Here is a 24,631-nt window from a genome sequence, read left to right as displayed (position 1 = left end):
ATACTGAGACCTTAGAACTTATATCTCAAGGTGGGTGGCGCATTTACGTCGTAGATGTCCATGGGTTCCAGTTACCACTTAACACCAGGTGGGCTGTGAGCTTGTCCACATACCTAAGTAACAAAAACAAATAAAAATATGGGCTCTAGTAATCGCTTAAAACAAAGCGGGTCGTGAACCCGTCAACATATCTAACTAATAAAAGAGAAAAATAAATACAACTAATTTCACTGGTATATGAGTATTGTATGGATATGCATGCTAAGGTTGTTCGGTGTCGACATTCACTTTGTTACCGTTAGCCTCTGGTAACAATACCTTGTAAACATTCCTTCCAAGTAGACCTTCCAAGCTCTTAAAACGTATTATGTATAAACAACATTATTAGAAAATGCTTGCGATAACAAATTATTTTCGAAATTATATAATATTTAGTCGTATGTTTCAAAAGGTATTAATATAAACATGAGTTCGTTTTTGAACATACTTAATCAATTATATGAATTAAATTCCACGTTAACTTTATCATAATATAATTAATCAACAGTCATTGTAATTTGGAAATTTTTGACTACTCTCCGGTTGCTTCGAGAATGCGATTGATTAAGACTTAAGACATGACAAATAACAAAGAAATAAGGTCATTTATAATTTCGTATTTAAAATATTAGGTATAGATTATCAAATTCCAAATACACTCTTATATAAAATAGTATCTGGAAACAGCAACACCCATATTCATTTTTGTTTACAAAGAGGATTCCAATACACTCTGCATACATACTAAATGTGCCCCACCCCTCCCTCCTCCTTCAGTCGATCGCTCATTTCTGAGCATCGTGATGCGCCCGCCTGTGACCTTTTTTTGTAATTTGTAGCCACTTTTGTCGGTCAATAGTGAGTGAAGTGCGTGGGTCAGTCTCATGTCCAGATACTCGGACACTTGGTCACTCCATCTTTTTCGGCTCCGACCTCTGGATCGTCTTCCATCCACGACTCACAAAAGGTCCTACCACCAGTAATCATAGTTATGTAACAGGAGTTTTAGATTAGTGGTTATGTTGTAAGCCCGTGTTTCTATATCGTCCTATTTAGTTACCTATTTCTCTCTCAAAGGAATTATGTCAGGTTGGAAGACTAATACAGTCTTGATCTATGTCTTCCTGTCCTATGTTTACCTGTCACTATGAGTCTCTCTAGGTTGCCCTACCCCACGTCAGATTAAAATCAATCTGAACCTATATAATCTAAATCTATCCCATTGTATCCGAGCGAACTTTCTCGAAAACCAGAAGAAATAAACAAACAGACAGATAAAAAATAATGTGTGTTTTCGTTTTAATTAATTTCAAAATAGACTTTATTTCGAAATCATGGACGCATACTTAAATTTTATTTATTTTTATTTACATTTAGCTGCGTTCCAATTCATGAGTATTTTCTAAACTGAACCATATTATTATAATTTAATTAAAGACAATTGTATGAGTAATAATTACAAAGCTCGTGCTCTTTGCCAAATACAAGTTCTTGGAAAGCTCTGAGCGGGGCACGTATCTGGACTTTATTATGACATGTAGCACGACAGTAATTGTTCCATCCAATAATACAGCTTTCAGTATTAATAATCGTTACTAGGAAATTAAGCAGTTCTTTGTTATTGTAATGATAAACTAATAGCTTCTGAGATACGTTAGTGATATACTTAGGTACTACAAAAAAAAAATAATGTTAAATTAATCAGATTTTATGTCTATAGAAAAAAGTATAGTAATCGACAGTAATAGGATAAATGAGTATTAATGCAATGTTATTTCATTCAGAATTTTTTCTAGCAGAGAATTATTAAGAGTAGTAGTTACACATCATGTATGAATAAGAGATAAAGAGAATATAACTACATATATAATATAATTATAATATTATACTTGCTACTCAGCAGTACATACATTTTAACATACCAGTGATTGTAAGTTAGACGATAGAATTTATTTAATAATGTAATGGCTACGTGAATATTTATTTTGTAGATTCGCGGATCTCTGCTTTTTGTATGTAGTATTTAGATTGGAGAACCAACTCAGGGTCCAACTGTTGTTAGGTGATTACCGGAACCTATAGACATCAACAAGTTTAGTTTTATAGTATAATATATACGACATTCGGATATGTTGTATTGTCGTATATATTACGATAATATATCGTATCGAATGGGAATGCAGAAATAGGTAGAGAGGTAGTACCTTTTTTTCGGGCTGGAACTTCCTACTAGGTACCCGTATCTAGAGCCCTACCACCAGTAGTACAAGATTTACACTGTGTTTTTTTGCTTTTAATAAAACTTTGTCAGTAAATTCCACGCGTTGTTCGAAATTTTAATGAAACAAGAATCTACACTGTCGCACGCTTGTACAAAACACAGAGTACATGTCAAACATAATCATTTTTGTTTTCGCAGCACCCTAAAAATACAAGCGCATTCACTAAAAGCAGCGTGTAGGTACGTAATATGTAATATGTAGGTGTACAAACATGAACCGTCACTGGCGTCTACCCGCAAAATGTTTTTGGCAACTTTTCACATCCATTTGCGGCAAAGGCATTTTCCCTACACGATTTAAACGTATGAGTGTTTAAATATTAAATATGTTTTTAGCTTAAGATGAAATATTCTTCGTTATTTGAGAAGTTAGTAGATTTTCGAAAAACTTTTTAGGGTTTTGACTTGTAATTTTGTTGTTGGCAATAGCTACAATGATGAAACGAAGCCTAATCGAATATGAGAGATGATTTACATTCCTTACGTGTTTCTTGTGCACTCTTCCGTAGACTCAACTTAAGTTAGTAAATTATCTAATTCAATAGCCGTTAAAAAGTAAGTTAAAACGGGGTTTTATTCAGTGTTCCTGTGGAATTCACGTGATTACTGTCTTGTTACGCCTCGTCTTGGCCAAAGTAATCAACGTTACTTCACTGGAGCCAGCTCGACGAAGTAATACCCGCCTCAAAATTAAAAGCCAGCCAGCATTCTTTTTAATGTTGCCAACAATGATGCCTTTTTTTATACTTATACACTACCAACATCATAGATTACTAAATTAAAAATTCGTTTTGTATGCAAAAATATTTTTTATCTGTAAATAAATTGACAACTATTTTACAGTATTGGTGCTGTAGTGCATTTCTATTTATTTAGTTACTACTATGGTAGGACAAGGTAGGGTATGTTATAAGACAGCACGGGTAGGTATCCCTATATCGATTATTTCATTCTTGAAGTAATCGCGCATTCCGTCTTGAAAGGTTGTCTATCCGTTATGATTTCTATGTATCACTTAACCTTAGGTAAGCTGTGAGATCGTTCATGTAAAGAAGAAAAAAAAAACAAATATATATTTGCGGAATCGGACTGTTGAATATGGAACATCTGTTCCACAATTATCATTCCTAGAATTGCTAGAAAATTCTCCAATATTATGTGTGTTGGTAACAAAAACGATGCACACCCCAAAAATCGAATATATTTTAAAAATATGCTGACTCCGACAAGGGCCGAGACCCAGAAATTTCTTTTGTAATTTCTTTCGATTAGATCGTTAGTAACCAAATGAATTATTTACATTGAATGTGTTAATTCTCATTGAATTAAAATCGAGCTTTTAATATCCAATAGTGTATAGAAATTATTGCATAAACAGATCTCAGATCAAACATACGATATTCTCCGAAGACAAGTGAGTACATAACAATTTATTGCAAGTCAATTTCGAACTGTTATAAATTGTTAATTTCCCTCGAAGAAAATCGAAAAAGAGAATCGATCTCCACGAACAATGCGTTCTCATCAAGTTCCAACGATTGTCCACAGGTTATTTCGGCAAGTATTTAAACAAGTACAACGGCTCTTACATACCGCCGGGCTGGCGCGAGTGGGGAGGCCTCATAATGAACTCTAAGTATTATAACTACAGTATCAACATGAACGGAAAGAAAATCAAGCACGGAGACAATTATCACAGGGTGAGTATAGTTGTATTATTAAAGTTTTTTTTTATTTTAAGTAGATTAGGGTATTGCAGAAAATTAAAATGTATTTGCAATGAATGATTTAATCTGTTAAACAATTAAAATTGTGTACACAGTTAAACAAGTTAGTAACTAAAGACATAATATGAACATTTGAAAAAATACGCGACGAATCGTCGCGAGGTCGTCGTGGCCTAACGGATAAGACGTCCGGTGCATTCGTGTTGAAGCGATGCACCGGTGTTCGAATCCCGCAGGCGGGTACCAATTTTTCTAATGAAATACGTACTCGACAAATGTTCACGATTGACTTCCACGGTGAAGGAATAACATCGTGTAATAAAAATGAAACCCGCAAAATTATAATTTGCGTAATTACTGGTGGTAGGACCTCTTGTGAGTCCGCACGGGTAGGTACCACCACCCCGCCTATTTCTGCCGTGAAGCAGTAATGCGTTTCGGTTTGAAGGGTCGGGCAGCCGTTGTGACTATACTGAGACCTTAGAACTATATCTCAAGATGTGTGGCGCATTTACGTTGTAGATGTCTATGGGCTCCAGTAACCACTTAATATCAGGTGGGCTGTGAGCTCATCCACACACCTAAGCAATAAATAAAATAAAAAAATCAGAAATTGGTATTGATGTTGAAACTGTAACTGTTTTATATGAAGTCATCTCGCGTTTTTTATTGTTTAATGATCAAAGCGTAGAAAAGAGATAAGAGATTAAACAGTAAAAGTAGTGGTTTACGACTCGCGAAAATCACAGAAAATACTACTTAGTATTGATGCAAAATTTTCCTAAGACAGTAATGCTTTAACTTAAAGATTGTTAAAGATTCACAACAATTAATTTTAAGATTTCACGAACTTTTTAGGGCTGTTTCAGCCGAGAAATCTGGATATAAGTCGATATGTTTTTCCCTACCGACACCAAGACGGATGGACAGATTGGCCTTAAAGGGTGATTGATCCTGCTGGACAGCATTCGAATCGGAATCAAATCAAAGATCAAAGCAAATCGGGTCCTTTTTGACTAGGTATCCTTAAATTCATGACAAACTGACTAAAAGTGAATAATGGGATACATTTTTAAATTTTACTAGCTGACTCGGCAGACTTCCTAATGCTTCAATCGATAAATAAAAGACCTAAACTTTTGTATAAAATAAACTTTAAATAAACAAAAGGAATCCGTCCGACGGGGGACACATCAAAGGAAAAACAAAATTGTTATTTTTATTGAATTCCGAGCATTTTCATATTTATCTACCTTTTAAGCCTTCTCTGGACTTCCACAAATAATTCAAGACCAAAATTAGCCAAATCGTTCCAGCCGCTCTCAAGTTTTAGCGAGACTAACGAACAGCAATTAATTTTTATTTATATAGATTTACGTTTTAGTTTGATGTAACCTTATCTAGCACCAGAATAAACAATTCTCAATCAATCATAAGATACTTGGGTTGTGTTAATAAATGTTTTTTTTTTTTTTTTTTTTTTCCTTACGGCCCACCTGATGGTAAGCGGTTACCGTCGCTAATGGACCTCAGTAATGCCAGGGGCAGAGCCAAGCCGCTGCCTGCCAAAGAAGTGACATTCCATTATATTGTTACTTGTTTTCAGGATTATTATCCGGATCTGATAGCGAATGATTCGATAGCATTCCTTCGAGCATCCAAACGTCGTTTTACAAGGAAACCTGTTTTGCTGGTGATGTCGTTCCCGGCGCCACATGGACCCGAAGACTCCGCGCCGCAGTATTCCCATCTTTTCTTCAACGTAACAACACATCAGTATGTATCACAATCGTTACTCTTATACCTTTAAATGAGCAATTCTTGTGTGTGTATATACTTATATACTAATTTAAAATAAATAAAAATCTATTGCAAATAACATTTCTATTGCAATAGATTTTTACTTATTTACAAAAGCTTCCTTAGAGCTTTGAGCATAAATACGGTCATTTTGTTTGTTAAAATGTTGCTCAATTGTAATATAATTCTCATCCGTAAACAAAAAAATTCTACCTCCCTTTGCGTACCGCTTTAGTAGTTGTTTCGATTTTACCACGCTATTCTCTTTTAAATTATCAGTTAAGAAATGACCAGTACGTCTCTTATAGGCTGCAAGTCCTAAGTCATCTTTTAAAATACGCGACATGGTTCTAGGTGTTATCTTCATCTCCCGAGATAAAATCTTTTGCTTTCGGACAGGATTTCTTCGAATTCTTTCCCTTACTGCTTTGACCACCTTTTTCGTGCGAATACTACGTGGACAGCCAGATCTTTTTCTGTCACAAACAGAGGAGGTCTCATTGCACCTATTAATAGCCCGGTACACAAACATTTTACTAATACCAAGCGTATGGAGAGTTTTAAAAATTGCATTTGTGCAATTGTAACAGTATTTATGGCCAGGCTAAGTATATATATATATATATATAATCTGAATCTCGGAAACGGCTCCAACGATTTTCATAAAATTTAGTATACAGAGGATTTCGGGGGCGATAAATCGATCTAGCTACGATTTATTTGCAGAAAATGTTGTTTTATTCGTGTTTTCAATAATCAACTTTATCGATAATCAACTTTATGACTCTTCCCGACATCTATTGGCGAATAATAATACTATTTTTCTTAATTGAGAGTAACTAACTGCTTTAAATACACAACAAGATGGCGTTATCAAAAAAAAATACCGAGCAAAGTTCGGTCATCATCTAGTCACACATTATTAGGTAGCCCGCTGAGTTTCTGGCCGAATCTTCTCAGCGGGTTGCGATTCCGATCCGGTAGTAGATTCATTCGCGAAGCAATTGCTCTTGAGTTGTTAGGTCTCCTTCGGAGGCGCTCGGGTAGTTGTTGGCAAATCCCACCCCTCCTGGCTGAGCCTTTGCTCGCCCACCTGTCCTGGTGAAACTGGAAAGGCTTTCGGGCCACTAGTAATCTTTCAATCATTAACAAAAAAAACATTATTAGGTAGCTCTTTCTATTCATGCACGGATATCAGATAATTAAATGAGAATCCCAAGGAATTAATAATTTATTTCTCAAAAAGTCGACTCAATAAATATTTAAGAGCGCATAAACTTAATCCAAAAAAAAACATTGTTAGCTTTGAGATTTTAAATTGATAGTGAAAATTACTCCAGTTAATTAATACAAGATTTATATTAATAATACAAGAGAATGAATACAAATTAATTTAGAAGTCGTCGTGGCCTAAAAGATAAGTCGTCCGGTGCATTTGTGTTGAAGCGATGCACCGGTGTTCGAATCCCGCAGGCGGGTACCAATTTTTCTAATGAAATACGTACTCAACAAATGTTCACGATTGACTTCCACGGTGAAGGAATAACATCGTGTAATAAAAGTGGAACCCGCAAAATTATAATTTGCGTAATTACTGGTGGTAGGACCTGTTGTGAGTCCGCGCGGGTAGGTACCACCGCCCTGCCTATTTCTGCCGTGAAGCAGTAATGCGTTTCGGTTTGAAGGGTGGGGCAGCCGTTGTAACTATACTGAGACCTTACAACTTATATCTCAAGGTGGGTGGCGCATTTACGTTGTAGATGTCTATGAGCTCCAGTAACCACTTAACACCAGGTGGGCTGTGAGCTCGTCCACACATCTATGCAATAAAAAAAAGACAATAAAAATTCGAACGATATCAAATTTACCTGTAACATTTTCTCAGAGTCAAGTTTGAATAGCAGTTTGAAACGTTGACTCATTAAATCTACAAGAATGAAACCGCGCGTCCTCTAAATGTTTCCACAAAAACACTAATTGCTGCAGCGTTTTCGCGACCGGCTCGGCCCCGTCTTGCTCCTCTTTAAATATTTAAGGAGTTGACCGGGTTTTTGAGGTACCCATAATGGTTCACAGCAAACATAGCTTCGGCATTGCTGCTGTGGATTTCGGGTTTCAATTATTTTAATAGAAGATGATGATTTGAATGAAACTGTTTAAATAGGCTTTTAAATTTTGGGGATTGTTAATAAATACATTATCTCGAAATTTTATCTTCGGACTTTTAAAATATTCGCCCATCTGTCTATTGTATTCCTTATACAATATTAAAAAAAGCTAAAACCACTTAGTTACCTCCTCAATATTTTTACTAACCAACTTTACTACGGATGCACAAAAAAAAATCATTGAAATTGCTTTAATTAAAATTAATGAAATATCTTTTAATTTTATCACTATATATCAGACTAGCGACCCGCCCTAGCTTCGCTTCGGAAACATTAAAACACACATGAAACCAAAAAAAATTAAATAAAAATAAAAAATAAAAAAGTAGCCTATGTTCATCAGGGACAATGTCGGCTTCTAATGGAAAAATAATTTTTCAAATCGGTCCAGTAGTTTCGGAGCCTATTCGAAACAAACAAACAAACAAATCTTTCCTCTTTATAATATTAGTATAGAAGTATACATTACTCTAACCACAAAACAGCTTGACATAAGTTCGTTGTCAAATAATCAATTGCTCAGTAGATAGATAACCACGTACAGGCTCTGTCTCCAAATATGCTCAAGTAAATCCATGTACCACATTTTTGTCGTTGAGAATTCTCCTAAACTTTTAAATGTTCTTGCGGCCAGCACTGCGCCCTAAAAATGTGTCTCCACTCCACCCGTTGAGCGTTTATAATCCCAGTTGTGAAGTTTTAAATTTTAGCGTTCTAAATTTTAAGGACGGTTTTGTTGTTTCTTTCGTAACTTTCATGAGTTATGACGTCCTATGCCGCGCTAGTTAATTCTGTGGAGAATTTATAAAAACTGAAAATAAAAAGATAACTGGATACTAGTCAGCTTATCACTGTTAAAAAACGCTACAAAATATTATAGGTTTTCGACTTTGGCAGAGTAAAGTTCTACCAGGAAAGAAAATAACGAAAATGTTTTTGTCTTCCTTCAATTTCATCTTCAATCGTACAGATGCGTTCTATTGTGCTCATGCCACGAATCTTTGGCAAAGTCCGTATTGTCGGGACGCTCTTTGAATATTTCACAGGCCTTTTCAAATTGGAAACTTTTCATAGTAGGTGTCCTCCTGTAGACTTACGAAGCAAGATAAGCACGTGTCATCTCCGCCGCTCGATTCACCAAGAAATGTAGCATTAGAGGTACAATCAACGTCAAACGTGTTTTTGTTTTCAATAAACAAAATGTTACTGTTGATAAGTTAAATAATTAGTAATATAATGTAATTCAGATTTGTTTTTCAACAGCAAAAATATTTGTACAACTAAAATAGTTTTTAGATTTGATTTAATATTAACAACACTGGCTAAGTTACTAATGATACTAAACTTATATTTTCATCACTTAGTTGGTTTCTCTAAAATTTATTTTGAGTTGTATTTCTTCTTCTTATGGATGTAATCAACAACACGGTTTGTTTATTTCTTGATCGGGCCGAGTTCGCTTGAAAACATCGACGTTTGACCTTGGATTCGTGATTTATGAGATTGTAATTGCTTCCAAACAAAATATTAATAAATAATCGTTTAGATTCTGTAGTAAAAAAAAAATGTATTTCTTAACTTCTATTGGTTTTTGTGTATCTATCTATACTTTTCTTTGATTGATATCTGATTTCTAAAAGGTTTTTTAATAAAAACCGAAATCTTATTGTTGTGAGTTTCGCTTGAAAGAGAACCCCTAAGCAAATTGTCCCATTTCAACAAAAGGTCACAAAAGTATTTTATAATTTTAACAGAAATTAAAGTTACAATTTGACACTTTTTGATCTGTACAGTATAGATAAGGCCGACTAAGCTTTGTTGTTTTCATTTTGAATCAGATCTTGACAAATTCATGGGTTTTAATTTTAAGACGTGAAACCCTATTTCCTTTTTAAAGTAATCAGTGTTACTTTTTATAACATTACGTATCAGTTTTCAATTTTCGTGCCATCAAAATAGGTAGACATTTCAGATAGGAATATACAGACATATAAAGAAGAATTTAAACAATGTATTTATTATTATCATAGATATTGTAATGATACTTTATTTATTATACTAATTAGCGTATATACTTTCACATGCAAGACATTACAAATTTTATTTATTTGTATAAATTCCTTCTCATCTCATATTCGTTTTGCATATTGAATATGGTGACAGAGGTTCACAAACTTTGGACATTTGACAAGGCATGTTGCTGATTAATTTCCATCTTTCTCCATATATTATGTAAGTTAGGAGAATACCGATTGAATCGAGTCAAGTATGTGTTTGTGATGAATGAAATATTAGAGTTTGAAGCCTTTCGAATCCCGCTTGCGCTCAGGATCTGTCTATATTTAAGCACTTCAATGACATCTGGATCTGCGTTTACTTGATTTATCGGATGAGGAATGTATTAATTTTTTTTAAATTTTAATAATTCAAAACCGACAACAAAACGATTGCAGATGCCAGTTGCCATGTGCGGTTAAGTAAATGAAATTGTGAACTTTCGAATTTGAAATATTATAGGTATTTTGTGGACTTTTTTTTGTTTTTTATAGCTTAGGTGGGTGGACTAGCTCACGGCCCACCTGATGTTAAGTGGTTACAGGAGCCCATAGACATCTACAACGTAAATACAGCCACCTACCTTGAGACATAAATTCTAAGGTCTCCGTTTTTACAGAACAACCCCACCCTTCAAACCGAAACGCATTACTACTTCACCGTAGAAATAGGCAGGGTGGTAACCTACCCGTGCCGATACACAAGATGCCCTACCAACAGTAGTTACGCAAACTATAATTTTGCGGGTTTGATTTTTATTTCACGATGTTAATCCTTCACCGTGGAAGTCAATTGTGAACAATTGTTAAGTACGTACCTATTTCATTTAAAAAAATTGGTACCCGCCTGCAGGTTCGAACACAGATGCATCGCTTAAAACGATTGCACCGGGCGTCTTATCTTTTAGGCCAAGACGACTTGTGAAATATCAAAAAAACATTAAGTATTTATGTTTGTCCTAGAGACACTGAATAACTTATTCTGTCTATGTAAAGGTGTTATTTCCTACACGCTTTCACTGACTAAGAGTTTCATTTACAAAGTAGCTTAACATGTGATGAAGAAACATTAGGTATGCCTTGTTGGTTTGTGGTTATTGAGTCTCATAAGACCCGGATTAGGTTCTTTGAAGGAAGTTTCTTAGTTTCTTTCTTAGGAAGCCATGTTCTTTGTGAAATATATTTGGCTCTGGATAGCGGGTTGGCTCCATGTTCGTTCTGACGTCTTCAACGTCGATAACAAGTCACCGTTAGGCTGTATGCTCACCCATCTACAGTGGCAATAAATAAAAATGTTGTTTCCGGTATCCACAGCATGGAGCAAATCGTAGCTGCGGTATATTGAATCTTTGAAATCTAGACAGTAGATTTGATTGTTGTAGTGTTTTTCGCAATTTTGGTTAAAGTTACGTAAGAATGTTCAACGGATCATTGACCCGGTTAATGAGATTTTTCTTACCATGAAACCTAATGCTGTCACCGAACACAATCATACAAACATACTTACAACTTCCTTATCCGCTAAAATTTGAAAGGAATTCGATAATCGAATTAATTCGAAGGAGTTTTCAATATATCGTTTTTTTTTTTTGTACCGGAATCTATTCGGAACTTCCAAAATAAGAATGTTCTAATAAACATTTTTACTGACGAAGGTTTCACATTTAATCCTTATTGTGTCTTTTATCAGTTAGAACCTTACAAAACACAGATGGATACCATACAAAAATAATGTATGATATAAGCTACCTGTTTGCTCGTGTGAATAGAGAAACACGAGCGAGCAAGCAGACTTTGGAAAAATGTAGATTTAAAATAGCTTTGAGTAAAAATTCACTATTGAAATGCCAGTAAATAGCAGCAAAAAACATTTAATATCTTAAATTGAATCCTTTGACGGTCCTTGTCCATCTGCCAGATATCGCTTTTAACAATGAAATATCGCTCATTGTACTTTTTTCGTGTATTTGTTCTGGTTATATTTTTATACAGCAAACCTTATTCAATCGGTAAATCAATAAAATATATCATTTTAAATTGTAAAAAAAATGATTTAATAATGCGTCACACTGCACACACATAACACGCGCGCACACACACACAAACAGACACACATACGCATACACATACCAACACGCACACACACACACCCCGCACACACACACAGCACGCACATCGCACACGCGCACACACACACACGCACACACACACACACCGCACACACACACACTCAATCGCACATACACACACGCGTGCGCACAAACACACATGTGCACACGCACACACGCGCGCGTAGACACACACTCACACACACACACGCACACGCACACACACACACACACACACACACACGCACGCATACACACGCACGCATACACACGCACACACACACGCGCACACGCGCACACATGCGCACACACACACACGCGCACACATGCACACACACGCGCACACACATACACACCCGCGCGCACACGATACACACCAACAAGAATATTGAATAGGCAGTTCAGTCGTAACAACATAATTAAAATCAAGTTGACAGTTTAACATTAACGATCTAACCCTTTGTATTCGAGTGGTACGCTTTATTTCGTTTTGGTTGCTTATATGTATTTATTAACTGTTGTGTTTTATTTGACTTCTGCAGTCACGCAAAAACTGGTCCCGATCGTTCAGTTGTTGTTTGAAAGCAACGCCGCGCCGCCGCGCTGCTGTTTGATATAAATAAACGATATCTCTACACCACCCTTTGCTATTGATTGCTTATTTGCTATTGTTAAATACCAGTGAAAAGTTACTTAATTAAACGTACTTAAAGATCGAAATTGGTTTTTAATAACTAAAACTATTCTTACGATATAACCTCGCGCATAGAAGTAATATGCTATTAACAATATTATTATGGTATTATTACTCTAAGACCTGGCGTATTTTATTGTCGGACGATATTTTGCCTACGGATTTTAAGTTGAGCTACGAATGTCGTTCATTGCTCGGACTCGACTATTGTAGTCAATGTCAACAATCTATCAGATTTTGACGACATATTTTTCACTAATTCAGAGCGTGTGCTATAGAAAAATGATGATCAAAGTTGAACCGAGGGATGAAAACCTATCTGGTTTAACCATTTTTGCAACTTTATAGGAGAGACATTTAAAGTTTAAATATTTGGAAAAAATATCATAACAAGAAACTTTTTCAGCTATTTGAATGCAGTAAACTTAATTGATGTTCAATTAAAAACATCAAACTGTGTTGATGCTAATTACTACATAGTATAAAACAAAGTCGCTTTCTCTGTCCCTATATCTGTCTGTCCCTATGTATGCTTAAATCTTTAAAACTACGCAACGGATTTTGATGCGGCTTTTTTTTAATAGATAGAGTGATTGAAGAGGAAGGTTTATAATGTTTATATGTATAATAACATCCATTAAATAGTGGAGAGATCAATAATAAATTATAGTTTCCGAAGCGAAGCGAGGGCGGGTCGCCAGTACCAAATAAAACGTACCTTTAATTACAAAAATAAATGTCGCGTATTAAGCGAAATGTCGCTAAAACCAAATATCCTACCACCCTTCGATACCATAGATAGATAAAGGATCACTAAACCGCAATTCGCTTTCAACAGCGGTGCGGTATCGTGACCGAAACAAAAATGGAAATGAGTCAATTTGGTTCGGCCGCACAAAAGCTTCGCCGACAGGCGTTTTTGCTTTTTCGTTGTTTTGATATTCTCGTCGTTTCATCCCTAATACAAGACGCATTCATTCACCGGTGCTTTGCGACAAGCCGGCGCCGGTAACCGGAGTCGATCTCAGTTCGATCGCAATTTAAATATTCAGCCGATTGGCGTACTGTGTGGTCGCGACGCGAAACCCGCCCCGGGCGACCGCCAACAGATACGAATTAAAAAAAATATACATTCATTGAAAGCTAATCGACATTAAAATGTTTGTAAAACTTTTTGTAAGCCTTCCTTAATATCATGATCACTGCGGTCGGTAATAGAATGGTAAGCATGCACGATCTCATTGGAAGGCCAAGCAATTATCTTTTTATTTCATACTTTACGAAGGCCGGATGACCGTTATGTTTTCAATATTGATATGCAAAACACTTTTCAGTTAGGTTTTGAATATCAGTCGTGATAAAACGATTTATGGATTATATTTTTCTATAAAATCGAAGAGACCTAAACCTCTAAGTCGATCACTCTTTAACTAAAAGATAGAACATTTTTAAATAATTAGATAGCAATTCGAATTTCCCCTTGTAAAATTTATGTAAAATATCAGGTATTGGAGGGTGAAAGTTTATATTTTCCACAGCACTCCAACGTACGATATGGCTCCGAATCCTGATAAGCAATGGATTCTTCGCGTCACCGACAAGATGAAGCCCATACATCGCCAATTTACCGACTTGCTCATGACCAAGAGGTTGCAGACATTGCAAAGTGTTGACATGGTAAGGAACAAGCTATACTGATTAATCGGTGACTAAATTTATGTGCTGGTAAAGTAAAGTACGCATAAATCAAGCAAGGCTTCTTAGGTGTATTTTACTGAAAGTACCCGTTGATTTATGTAATTACTAGTAGGCTTAGTGAGATGAATAGTTTGTTTATTTTGCCAATGCAGATTTTTAATGGCGTGAAATTTAATAGTTTATTTGTATACCTATACATATATCGTAGATACATATTATGTAAATGAAAATCGACACTAAAATGCTTTTTACGGCTGTCACAATATTATTGGCCATATCTGAGCTTTTATTTTGCGGAAAATTGAAAAAAAAACACAAACAAACAATATTTTCGTTCGCCCTCATATAAATTTATGTACATAAATCACACAGGATGTATTTTTATTTTGTTAGGCAGTAGAACGAGTGTACCAAGAATTGAAATCACTAGGCGAACTGGATAACACTTATTTGGTGTACACTTCGGACCACGGATACCATTTGGGCCAGTTCGGGCTGGTAAAAGGCAAGAGTTTCCCGTTTGAGTTCGACATCAGAGTTCCCTTCCTAGTTCGAGGACCAGGAGTCGAGCCTGGCACGGTGTAAGTGTTTCAATTGTTAAAATGAGTGGACGAGCTCACGGTCCATCCGGTGTTAACTGGTCACTGGAGCGCATAGATATAAACACTATAAATGCAGCCATCCACATCGAGAAAAGAATACCAAATCTCAGTTTTTCAATACAACGGCTGCCGCACCTTTCAAACCGAAATACGTTACTGCTTTATGGCAAAAATAGGCAGGATGGTGGTACCTACTCGTGCGGACTCACAAGACGCCTTAACACCAGTATTTTTATAAAGCTGATTTTCTATACTCGGGACAAATAATAAGTCGGTTTGTGGAATTGATGTTATATTTTATTTGTAGTCCGACAATAATAATGTGAAAAAAAATTGAAAATGATAAAAAAGGCGCCAAAGTCGTGAGTGAAAAATGCACAGAAAATAAGTTTAAAAAATGATCATAAACGTCATTATGTCTTTCACTTCGCGCTGTGTAGATCTTGAACACCGGGTAATGTTTTCTGTGTAATAAATTGAATTTGCGGTATTTCGTTTTTAAATATTTTACACATTGCTGCATTATTCAACGCTGGTTGGATACAAAGAATCTAAATTCTGTCTTCCTTGTGATTATTTACTGTCACCCACGAACATCGATCAGAATGTTAACGCTGCCGTCCCCCACCTTGAGAAATGAGGGCGAGGCTTCAAGCCGTAGATGCTAACAATATGGCACACCACCAGTAGATGCTGGCATTGACATTATACTCAATGAACGCTGCATCCATCTTCGGTGAATATCTTGGTCGCTTTTTACAAAACCCTAGGGAAGATATGGGGCGGATTCGATACACCGTCTCTAATATTGCAATATTGATTAATACAACACAGATAATAAACATTAGCATCGGTTAATAGTCATATAAAATCTACTTATAGCTTATAGAAAGGTACGGAAGGGAAAGTTCAATTTGATGTGTTTATAAAATTTTCCAGGGTCGACGATATAGTATTGAACATAGATCTGGCACCAACGTTCCTTGATATGGGTGGAGTAGAAGCACCCGCTCACATGGATGGAAGGTCCTTACTGCCTTTACTGCAGCCGAGGAGACGTCGTGAACAGATGTCTTATTGGCCTGATACTTTCCTTGTAGAAAGGTAAGAATATGCATATGAAAATTGCAATGTTAACTTCGAACCAGAATAAGTATCTTGGCTTTGTTAAGCAAGGAATTTTATTATGTAATTTAATACCTTAGTTGTTTGTTAGTCGGTCTACTAATGCATTATAATGTACAATAATGATCCGACCTGGGTTCGATTTCCGGTGTCAGAGTCTGAAATATATTTGGTATCCATGGTATTGGCGTACTTGTTCGTGTTTTGTATGTATTTCCAACATTTATAACAAAGGACTTAACAGTGCGATGTTTGAAGAAAGTGATTAACATAACTGTCTTTCTAAAAGTATTATATTTAAAATCCATTTCTTATTGAGTTATATTTTTTTAACTTAGGTATAGTAAAGCAAAGTCTATTAAAACACATGTAGCATGGTTTTTTCGTGAATATACTTTTTTAACCCATTTTAAATTAACAGAATTTCCTACTTTAAATAACGTTCGTTTGCAGCTCCGGACGCCGTGACATCTTGGGAATGGGCCATCGCTCTCGAGAGAACAAATACAGCTTTGAAATGAATAGGTATCCTGGGACTACATTGCAGCCTCAAGCATCTTCTGAAAGCGCAGACTTCGAGGAAGAGACTGACGATGACGACTTCTTGACCCTCGATAACGATGATGATGCGGTACTCAACGATTCTATAATATATTACGATTTTAATAATATTTGTGAACTAAACGTCGGTATGGTAGAAGGAAGATCGCTATAGATTTATTAAAAAAAAAAACGTCAAAGAAGTAATTGCGAAAATTTGTTTTCCTCACGTTCCTCGTTCACGTTGAGTTCGATATAAAAATCGACGTCATTATTCGTATTTTCAGGAGAGCGCAGAATTTGATACTTTAGAAAAGGAGAAGTCTTCGGAGCCACTTATCACAAACGAAAGTCACAATCCAATTTTAGAGGCCACTCTGGAAAAAGCTCTCGACGCTGGAGATAACCTAAATACTCAGCCATACATGATGATGTCGTCCAAAGATTTTTTGCGTGAGTATCAATTGATGCAATTCGTTTCTATCTTATCTTATACCTTTAAACGAGCAATTCTTGAATATTAATATATATATAATCTGAATCTCGGAAACGGCTCCAACGATTTTCATAAAATTTAGTATACAGGGGATTTCGGGGGCGATAAATCGATCTAGCTACGATTTATTTTCAGAAAATGTTGTTTTATTCGTGTTTTCAATAATCAACTCTTCCCGATATCTATTGGCGAATAATAAATAAATAAATAATAAATATTTACTAACAATCACGCCACGTTAATTGGTCCCGTGATAAGTTCGTAAAGAACTTGTGTTACAGGTACCAGATAACGGAAATAAATGTAAGATTTTTTATTATACACATACATATATTTAATATACATCCATAACCCTGGAAAAGACATTTTTTATTTACCATACAAATATCTTCCCTTGGCGGGATTCGAACCCGCGACCCCCTTGTGTAGTGACCATGTCACTTAACACAACACCAGACGGCCGTAATAATACTATTTTATCTTAATTGAGGGCAACTAACCGCTTTAAAGACACAACAAGATGGCGTTATCAAAAAAAAACCGAGCAAAGCTCGGTCATTATCTAGTTTCAAATAACACGCACACAAATTTCCACAAGATGATCGTAAACCCTTTCATATTAGGTTTTTGACCGTATTTTAACCATTTTTCAGAATCCAGCAATGCAACTATATTTGACACTAAAACAACACGATTAGCAGTTGATTGCTCCAAAGCTGAACTCCGTGCCCCTTGCGCCGCCGGCAGAAAATGGAAATGCGTTCTAGTCAATGGCAGATGGCGTAAACACAAATGCAGATATGACGTATGTATTTTCACATAATAAAAGTGTTAATAATTTTATAGTACAGAACTAGTATTGATTGTTAACAATCAATTTCAGAATGAATACACTATTCCGCAGCCGAAGATGAGTACAAAGAAATGTGCTTGTTTCACGCCCAGTGGGCTCGTTTATACCAGACTAGAAACTGATGGCAATATTGCAAGACGACCTAGTGATGTAACCAAGGAGAGTAATATAACCAGATCGCGCAGATCCATCAGTAACGATGTTTTCGAACCGAATACTGTTGAAACTATTCTCAAAGAGAATCCAAGCATAGGACATTTAAGTTTCAAAACTGAACCAATCAATGAGCTAGAAAACAAAAATATGCAAGATAAAATTGATAAACTAATTAAAGAAACGCAAGCTTTTATAGAAGCTTACGAAAAAACCAAAGACAATTTAGATCATAAAAGGGTCAAACGACGAGCACGACAGTGGAACCAACATAACGGAAAAAAGCATAAGAACGATGCACTGCTTAACACAAATGAATCGTCACTTGAATGTAAAATAGAAAAAGATGGAAGGGTTAACTGTTCGCAAATTATCTATAATGATTTGAAAGCTTGGCAAACGAATAGATTAAGTTTAGAAGACCAAATAAGGCAGTTGCGTACCAAGCTTGAGGATTTAAAAGAGATCAAACGACACTTAAAAATTACTAAGCCAATAACTGAAATACACACTTTGAATACGCCTGAAATAAGTAGTCATATACACAATAAGACAGCTATCTATGAACACACTTCTAAGGAACACCTGAAAAAAACCAGAATGCACAAACTGAAAACAAAACAGAAAAACAATACATTAATCGATAAAAAAATGAGACAGTCGAACGAATATGTTTTTCCTACAGTACACGCCAAAGCTAAAGACGTCTTTGATATTCAATTACAAAATGAATCTAAACTTGACGAATCCACTCATACATATATGAATATAGGTGAAGGTGTGGCTCTAAGAGAGAACTTGACAAGTATTTATAACACGGAGCTGCCAAAACCTCAGGTTACTACGATAATTATCGATGGAAATTACCAACAGCCTAATAATTTAGACAAAGTTGGTACAGTATCACTTGGTATTGTACCTACTACGGAAATCGTAACTACGACTGCTTCTTCAAAAATTTTCGATACAATGAGCAACAAAAAAGTTTCTCAAGAATACACAACAGAAAAGGATACAACGTACTTTACTCAAACGGTGAATTACTACAGTTCAAGTATCGATAAAATATTGAGGTCTACAAAGGCTTTACACACTGTAACAACAACAACTGCCAAACCAATGGAAAACGCGACCCACACTGCTTTAAATTTAGGGCCAACGAGATTCGACGTATCAGAATACGAACAAAGAAACATGAATAAAGGAACTTCTAAAAGCATTGATATTTTGGAAAAGCCGCCCGATGTCTTTCAAAGAAGGTTGCATCCACTCTTCATTGAAAATGAGGACAAACACGTATGTTATTGTGAGGAAAATAGGTGAGTATTAATTACTAAAATTTTTTTTTAAAGTATAAAATATCAAGTATTAAAAATTATTAAAAAAATTATTCAATTTATTAATAGTATTTAAAAATAAGAAAAAATATATATATTTATAGGTTTTAGTTATATTATTTTTGTTTTTGTTTCCTTATATTTAACATTCTACTACAGGAAATTAAAAGGACCCGGTCAGAGCTATATGGAGGCAGCCCAGAGAGCGAGAGAAGAACAAAGAAAACGTAAAGCCCAGTTGCTTCAAAAGAAACTGCGGAAAGCCAAAAAAAGGGTAAATTCCCTAAACTCATAGTAATTTAGACCTTTCTAGTTATTAGATAACCATTATTATTATTACTTTTCTTTACTTTTTTTTCTCAGCAGACGCTGGTACGTATTTATTATTTACGAGCCTTAGCCAAATAAATAATAAGGAATAAGTATATTTAATGCCCATTAGTTGAGATTTCTTCTTTTTCCAAAAACTTATTATTATTAAATTTATTATTATTATTTATTAATATTTATTTAAAATCTTATTAATTACATAATATTTTTTAAAAAAGATATTAAAAATACAATTTTTAAAAAACACTATACCTAGTCAGGTCATAAATTCTGTCACATGTTTAATGTAAAATAATTGAAACAAGTTTATTCATTATGTAACCATTCATATACCAAAATGAACTTAACAAAACATAGATTCTTATTACACTAAAGTTTATTTAAAATGACCTCCGTGATTTGAATACAGGCCTTCAATCTGCGCGGCCAGTCGTCTATCGCAGCACGAACGAGGTCCATGTCAATATCGGCGGCTACTTTAATCAAGGATGTCTTGAGTGACTCCAAATCGGGATGAGGCTTTGAGCACGCCTTTTCCTCCAAGTGTTGCCATATCTTGTAATCTAACGGATTCAAATCTGGACTGGAGGAGGGCCAGTCTTCGTGCCGGATGAAGTCGATTTCACGCGCCGCCAGCCAGTCTTGTGTGCTCTTCGCTCTATGAGCTGGCGCCGAATCTTGTTGGAATACCCAGTGCCTGTTATTGAACATGGTATAAGAAACAGGTTCCACAAGGTTCGTCAGGACTGTATTTTGATACACAACTGCATTCGTTTTTACACCTTTCTCACAAAAATGTACCTCTGTTAAGCCCCAATAAGAAACTCCCAACCATACCATGAGCGAGGATGGAAAATGACCTCGTTGGACACGCGGAATACGGTTGCTCGCTTCTTCACTACTGTGTGCGTACACCTTATCATTTTGTTCGTTGTAGCTCTCTTCTACGGTAAAAAAATTTTCATCCGAAAAAAGAATTTCCCGATATTTTTTTCCCGCGTACCGCTTCAACAAAGCGCGGCATCTCTTCAGTCTCAGGTCCATTAGACGAGCATTCAAACGATGTCCTGTTTTTCTTCGATATGCCCGAAGCCCTAAGTCTTCATTTAACACCCTTTTCACCGTGGTTCTGCTTAACCCCATCTGAAGGGCCAACAGTTTCTGCTTACGTTTGGGATTTCTTTGAATTCGCGCCTTCACAGCTTTTATCACTGCTGGAGTCCTAACAGACCGAGGGCGACCACTTCTTGACCTGTCATCTACACTAGAGTCTTCATTGTATCGTTTGATGGTACGATAAACGAATCTTTTGGCTATATTCAAATTTTTCAGTATGTTAAAAATTTGAATTGGCGCGTAACCGCAACGATGCAACGCAATAACTGCAACACGGTCTTCTTTAAGCGTCCACTCCATATTTAAAAATGAGTAAAATTCTAAAAGTTATACATTTTTATTTTCATGAACAATTCGAAATTCGAATTCAATAAACTTTTTTGTGGCCAGCATTCTAAAAGAAAAGTTTTTACTGTGTGACAATACTTATGACCTGACTAGGTATAAAAATTGATTGCCACTGATGGCGGTATCTACGACGGTATATTATTATTATTATTTATATTTTAGGCAGAATTGGAAAAACTATGTGAATCTGAGAGAATGAATTGTTACCGTCACGACAATGACCATTGGCGCACGGCGCCGCTCTGGACCGCGGGACCATTTTGCTTCTGCATGAGCACTTCTAACAACACGTACAATTGCGTTAGGACTATTAACGCCACACATAATTTGTTGTACTGCGAATTCATAACTGGACTCGTTACTTACTACAATCTAAGAATAGGTATGTTCTTTTTTTTATTTTAAGTTAGTGAAACACGGTCACGATGCATTGTGAGTAACGCTAAATGTATAATTATACATACATGAATTTGTTGAATCTAAGACTAAGAAGCATGTCTGCAATTATAATATTAGGAAATAGTACTTTGTCTATAATCTTGACGCAAATGCAAGGAAGCAAATTAATAAAGTTTGTTTGCAATTGGATGAATGGTACAACAGCATATAGCATACGACGAAAAAACGATAATAATTTTGATCACCACAAGCACCGGTCACCGTCCTAGTCGAACCTGTCGCTTGCGACGAAGGCCTCGACGAGCGAATTAACCCACAGACACAGCCCACTGAGTTTCTCGCCGGATCTTTTCAGTGGGTCGCGTTTCCGATCCGTTGGTAGATTCTGCGAAGCACTGCTCTTGCTAGGGTCAGTGTTAGCAAAACTCCGGTTTAAGCCCCGTGAGCTCACTCACACACGTTAGGGTGAAGCTGAAATAGCCTCTCAAGGCTATCAGCATAGGTAGGAAAAAAAACTGATTTTTATAAATTCAATTTTAAAAGAGGTAATAATTATTAACTTTCTAAATCAATGACAACTTTAAATTTGTTTCTAGATCCATTCGAAACTCAAAACAGGGTTAAACATTTGACGGCTTCCGAAAGGGAATATTTCCACAATCAGCTGCAACAACTTCTCAGCTGTCGTGGGCCTTCATGTCGAAGATTTTCGCATTCGAATACTCACGGTAAGCTCAAAAACAAATATTAAATATATATTTTTGTCTACACCATTAGGTACTTTGTAATGATATTTTTTTCATGTTTAGGAAGCCACGAAGAATCCGTCAAAGGTTTCGAAAACAACTACCTTCACAGAGGCGAGCCCATCGGATATAGCGAAAGGTATTTTGATAGTAGAAATAGAGTCTTCAAAACAATAAAGTAAAGGTCCTTCATCTGAAATTTGTTGGTTGAGCACATAAGCAAACTGCATAAGCAAACATTGAAATATTTAGGTGAAATTTCCTATAAAAAACAAATAGTACCTATTGAAGTTGCATTTCATTACAATAACAGCTAATCTATTTATGTCGGTAAACCAATAATACATGATACACACAATACCGCCCTATAATATAGTGTATAGAAAGTACGAAGTTACATTCAAGTACACTTACTGCGGAAATAATCATGAAGCCAAAGCGATTTTTAACAATCATTAAGTAAGACGATATGAAGACTATCAGTTCACTTATTTCTTCCGTTTTGATTGGCATATTTATAATTTCCCACTGCAAGTCAGGAACTTTATGGGAGCGTCATTCCATTTAATTGAAAACTAGGTAGATCGTCACTAAAAACGTCACGTAGACTTAGATGAGATCGTTAATAAACCCACATTTCTAAAATCTGGGTTTTTACTAGCAGTCTTATTTATTTCCTTCCTCCTCCTCCCCTTATTCAGTCTGACGCCAAGGCGAGGGAGCTCAATAGCATACAAGTATATTATGAAAATGTATTAAAAATGTTTTTGTATTATATTCAGATCATGGCGTTGGAACAGTTACAGTCGACGATACGCTAGAGCTCGTGAATTGCATCGACGAAGACACATGATGTCCTATTAAGCTGTACGGAAAATACGAAAGGACAATTTACAAGAGCTGCTAATTTTCTGCAAAGAACACTTCGGTGACATGGTCGAATTGACGATATACGAAGTGCTGACTGCGTATTCTTGATTTAAAGAATCCGTAGAGTTGAGAAAACATTGAGAACTATTTATTAGTGTTCTCAAAATTTCATCGTAAACATAGATTTTGCTAATCGTGACTCTGAACGTGACTAGAATTTTAATAGTAATCGTGTATTTATAAGCATGCATCGAATATAGTAGGGCTTCCTGTAATGGGCATACCGAATGTAATGGTAGCCAAAATGGTATATTTGTTTTTTTTGAGTTTGAAATTATTGTATTAAAACTGCCTTTCATGCCTATTGTCAGTTTTTAGAAATAGAGCGATTAATTATCTAAGTATAATCAAACAGTAGTGTCACATGATATTTAGCTTTAAATCATGTTCTGATTATAATATAATCCTTTACAATTTTCAAAGTTACTTGATGTTTTTTGTAGGGTTTATGCCGTATTTATTATTAGTATTTCCAGTAGTTTATTAGCTATCTTTCAGATTTATCGAAGTGATATGAAACAGTTGCTATTGTGATGATTAAATGTGTGTATCAATTTATTGTAATATGAAAAAAGAGTTCCACTCTAGTGTTTTATTTGCCTCTTTTTCTATTTAATTACTAGCTGACCCGGCAGACTTCGTAGTGCCTTAATCGAGAAATAAAAGAGGTAAGCTTTTGTATAAAATAAACTTTAAACAAACAAAAGGAATCCGTCCGACGGGGGACACATCAAAGGAAAAACAAAATTGTTTGTTTTTATATAATTCCGAGCATTTTCATATTTACTCACCTTTTAAACCTTCTCTGGACTTCGACAAATAATTCAAAACATAAATAAGCCAAATCGGTCCAGCCGTTCTCGAGTTTTAGCGAGACTAACGAACAGCAATTCATTTTTATAACAGATTTTTTTAAATTTAACCAACAAGGACAATTAAAAAAATTAAAATTCAACGGATAGGGAGACGAAAACTTGTATGACGCGCGTCGGCGACAAAGATGCTAAGCGTACTGACGCGACAGGGCGATCGCGGGAAGGTGAGCGGGGAAGCGGGCGGAGCACCGCATTCCAGCCACGGAATAGAT

General features: G+C 35.8%; 1 protein-coding gene across 1 annotated transcript in view; it reads left to right on the top strand.

Moving 5' to 3' along the window:
* Nucleotides 1-24,126, top strand: part of Sulf1 (Extracellular sulfatase Sulf1) — a 99,665-nt gene extending 75,539 nt beyond the window's left edge. The window contains exons 4-17 of the mRNA XM_089733152.1: nt 3,869-4,020; nt 5,654-5,823; nt 14,410-14,548; nt 14,963-15,150; nt 16,111-16,275; nt 16,750-16,927; nt 17,124-17,289; nt 17,986-18,137; nt 18,216-19,657; nt 19,835-19,949; nt 21,632-21,851; nt 22,465-22,596; nt 22,678-22,753; nt 23,397-24,126. Coding sequence (XP_089589278.1) covers nt 3,869-4,020; nt 5,654-5,823; nt 14,410-14,548; nt 14,963-15,150; nt 16,111-16,275; nt 16,750-16,927; nt 17,124-17,289; nt 17,986-18,137; nt 18,216-19,657; nt 19,835-19,949; nt 21,632-21,851; nt 22,465-22,596; nt 22,678-22,753; nt 23,397-23,478 — 3,377 coding nt within the window. The 3' untranslated portion in view covers nt 23,479-24,126. The remainder of the gene's footprint in view (nt 1-3,868; nt 4,021-5,653; nt 5,824-14,409; nt 14,549-14,962; nt 15,151-16,110; nt 16,276-16,749; nt 16,928-17,123; nt 17,290-17,985; nt 18,138-18,215; nt 19,658-19,834; nt 19,950-21,631; nt 21,852-22,464; nt 22,597-22,677; nt 22,754-23,396) is intronic.
* Nucleotides 24,127-24,631: the final 505 nt, after the last annotated feature.

Source organism: Bombyx mandarina, chromosome 15 (assembly GCF_030267445.1).
Source record: "Bombyx mandarina strain Sakado chromosome 15, ASM3026744v2".
Classification (NCBI taxonomy): domain Eukaryota; kingdom Metazoa; phylum Arthropoda; class Insecta; order Lepidoptera; family Bombycidae; genus Bombyx; species Bombyx mandarina.
The sequence above is the reverse complement of the archived record's forward strand: the minus strand, read 5'-3'. Positions and strand labels throughout refer to the sequence as shown.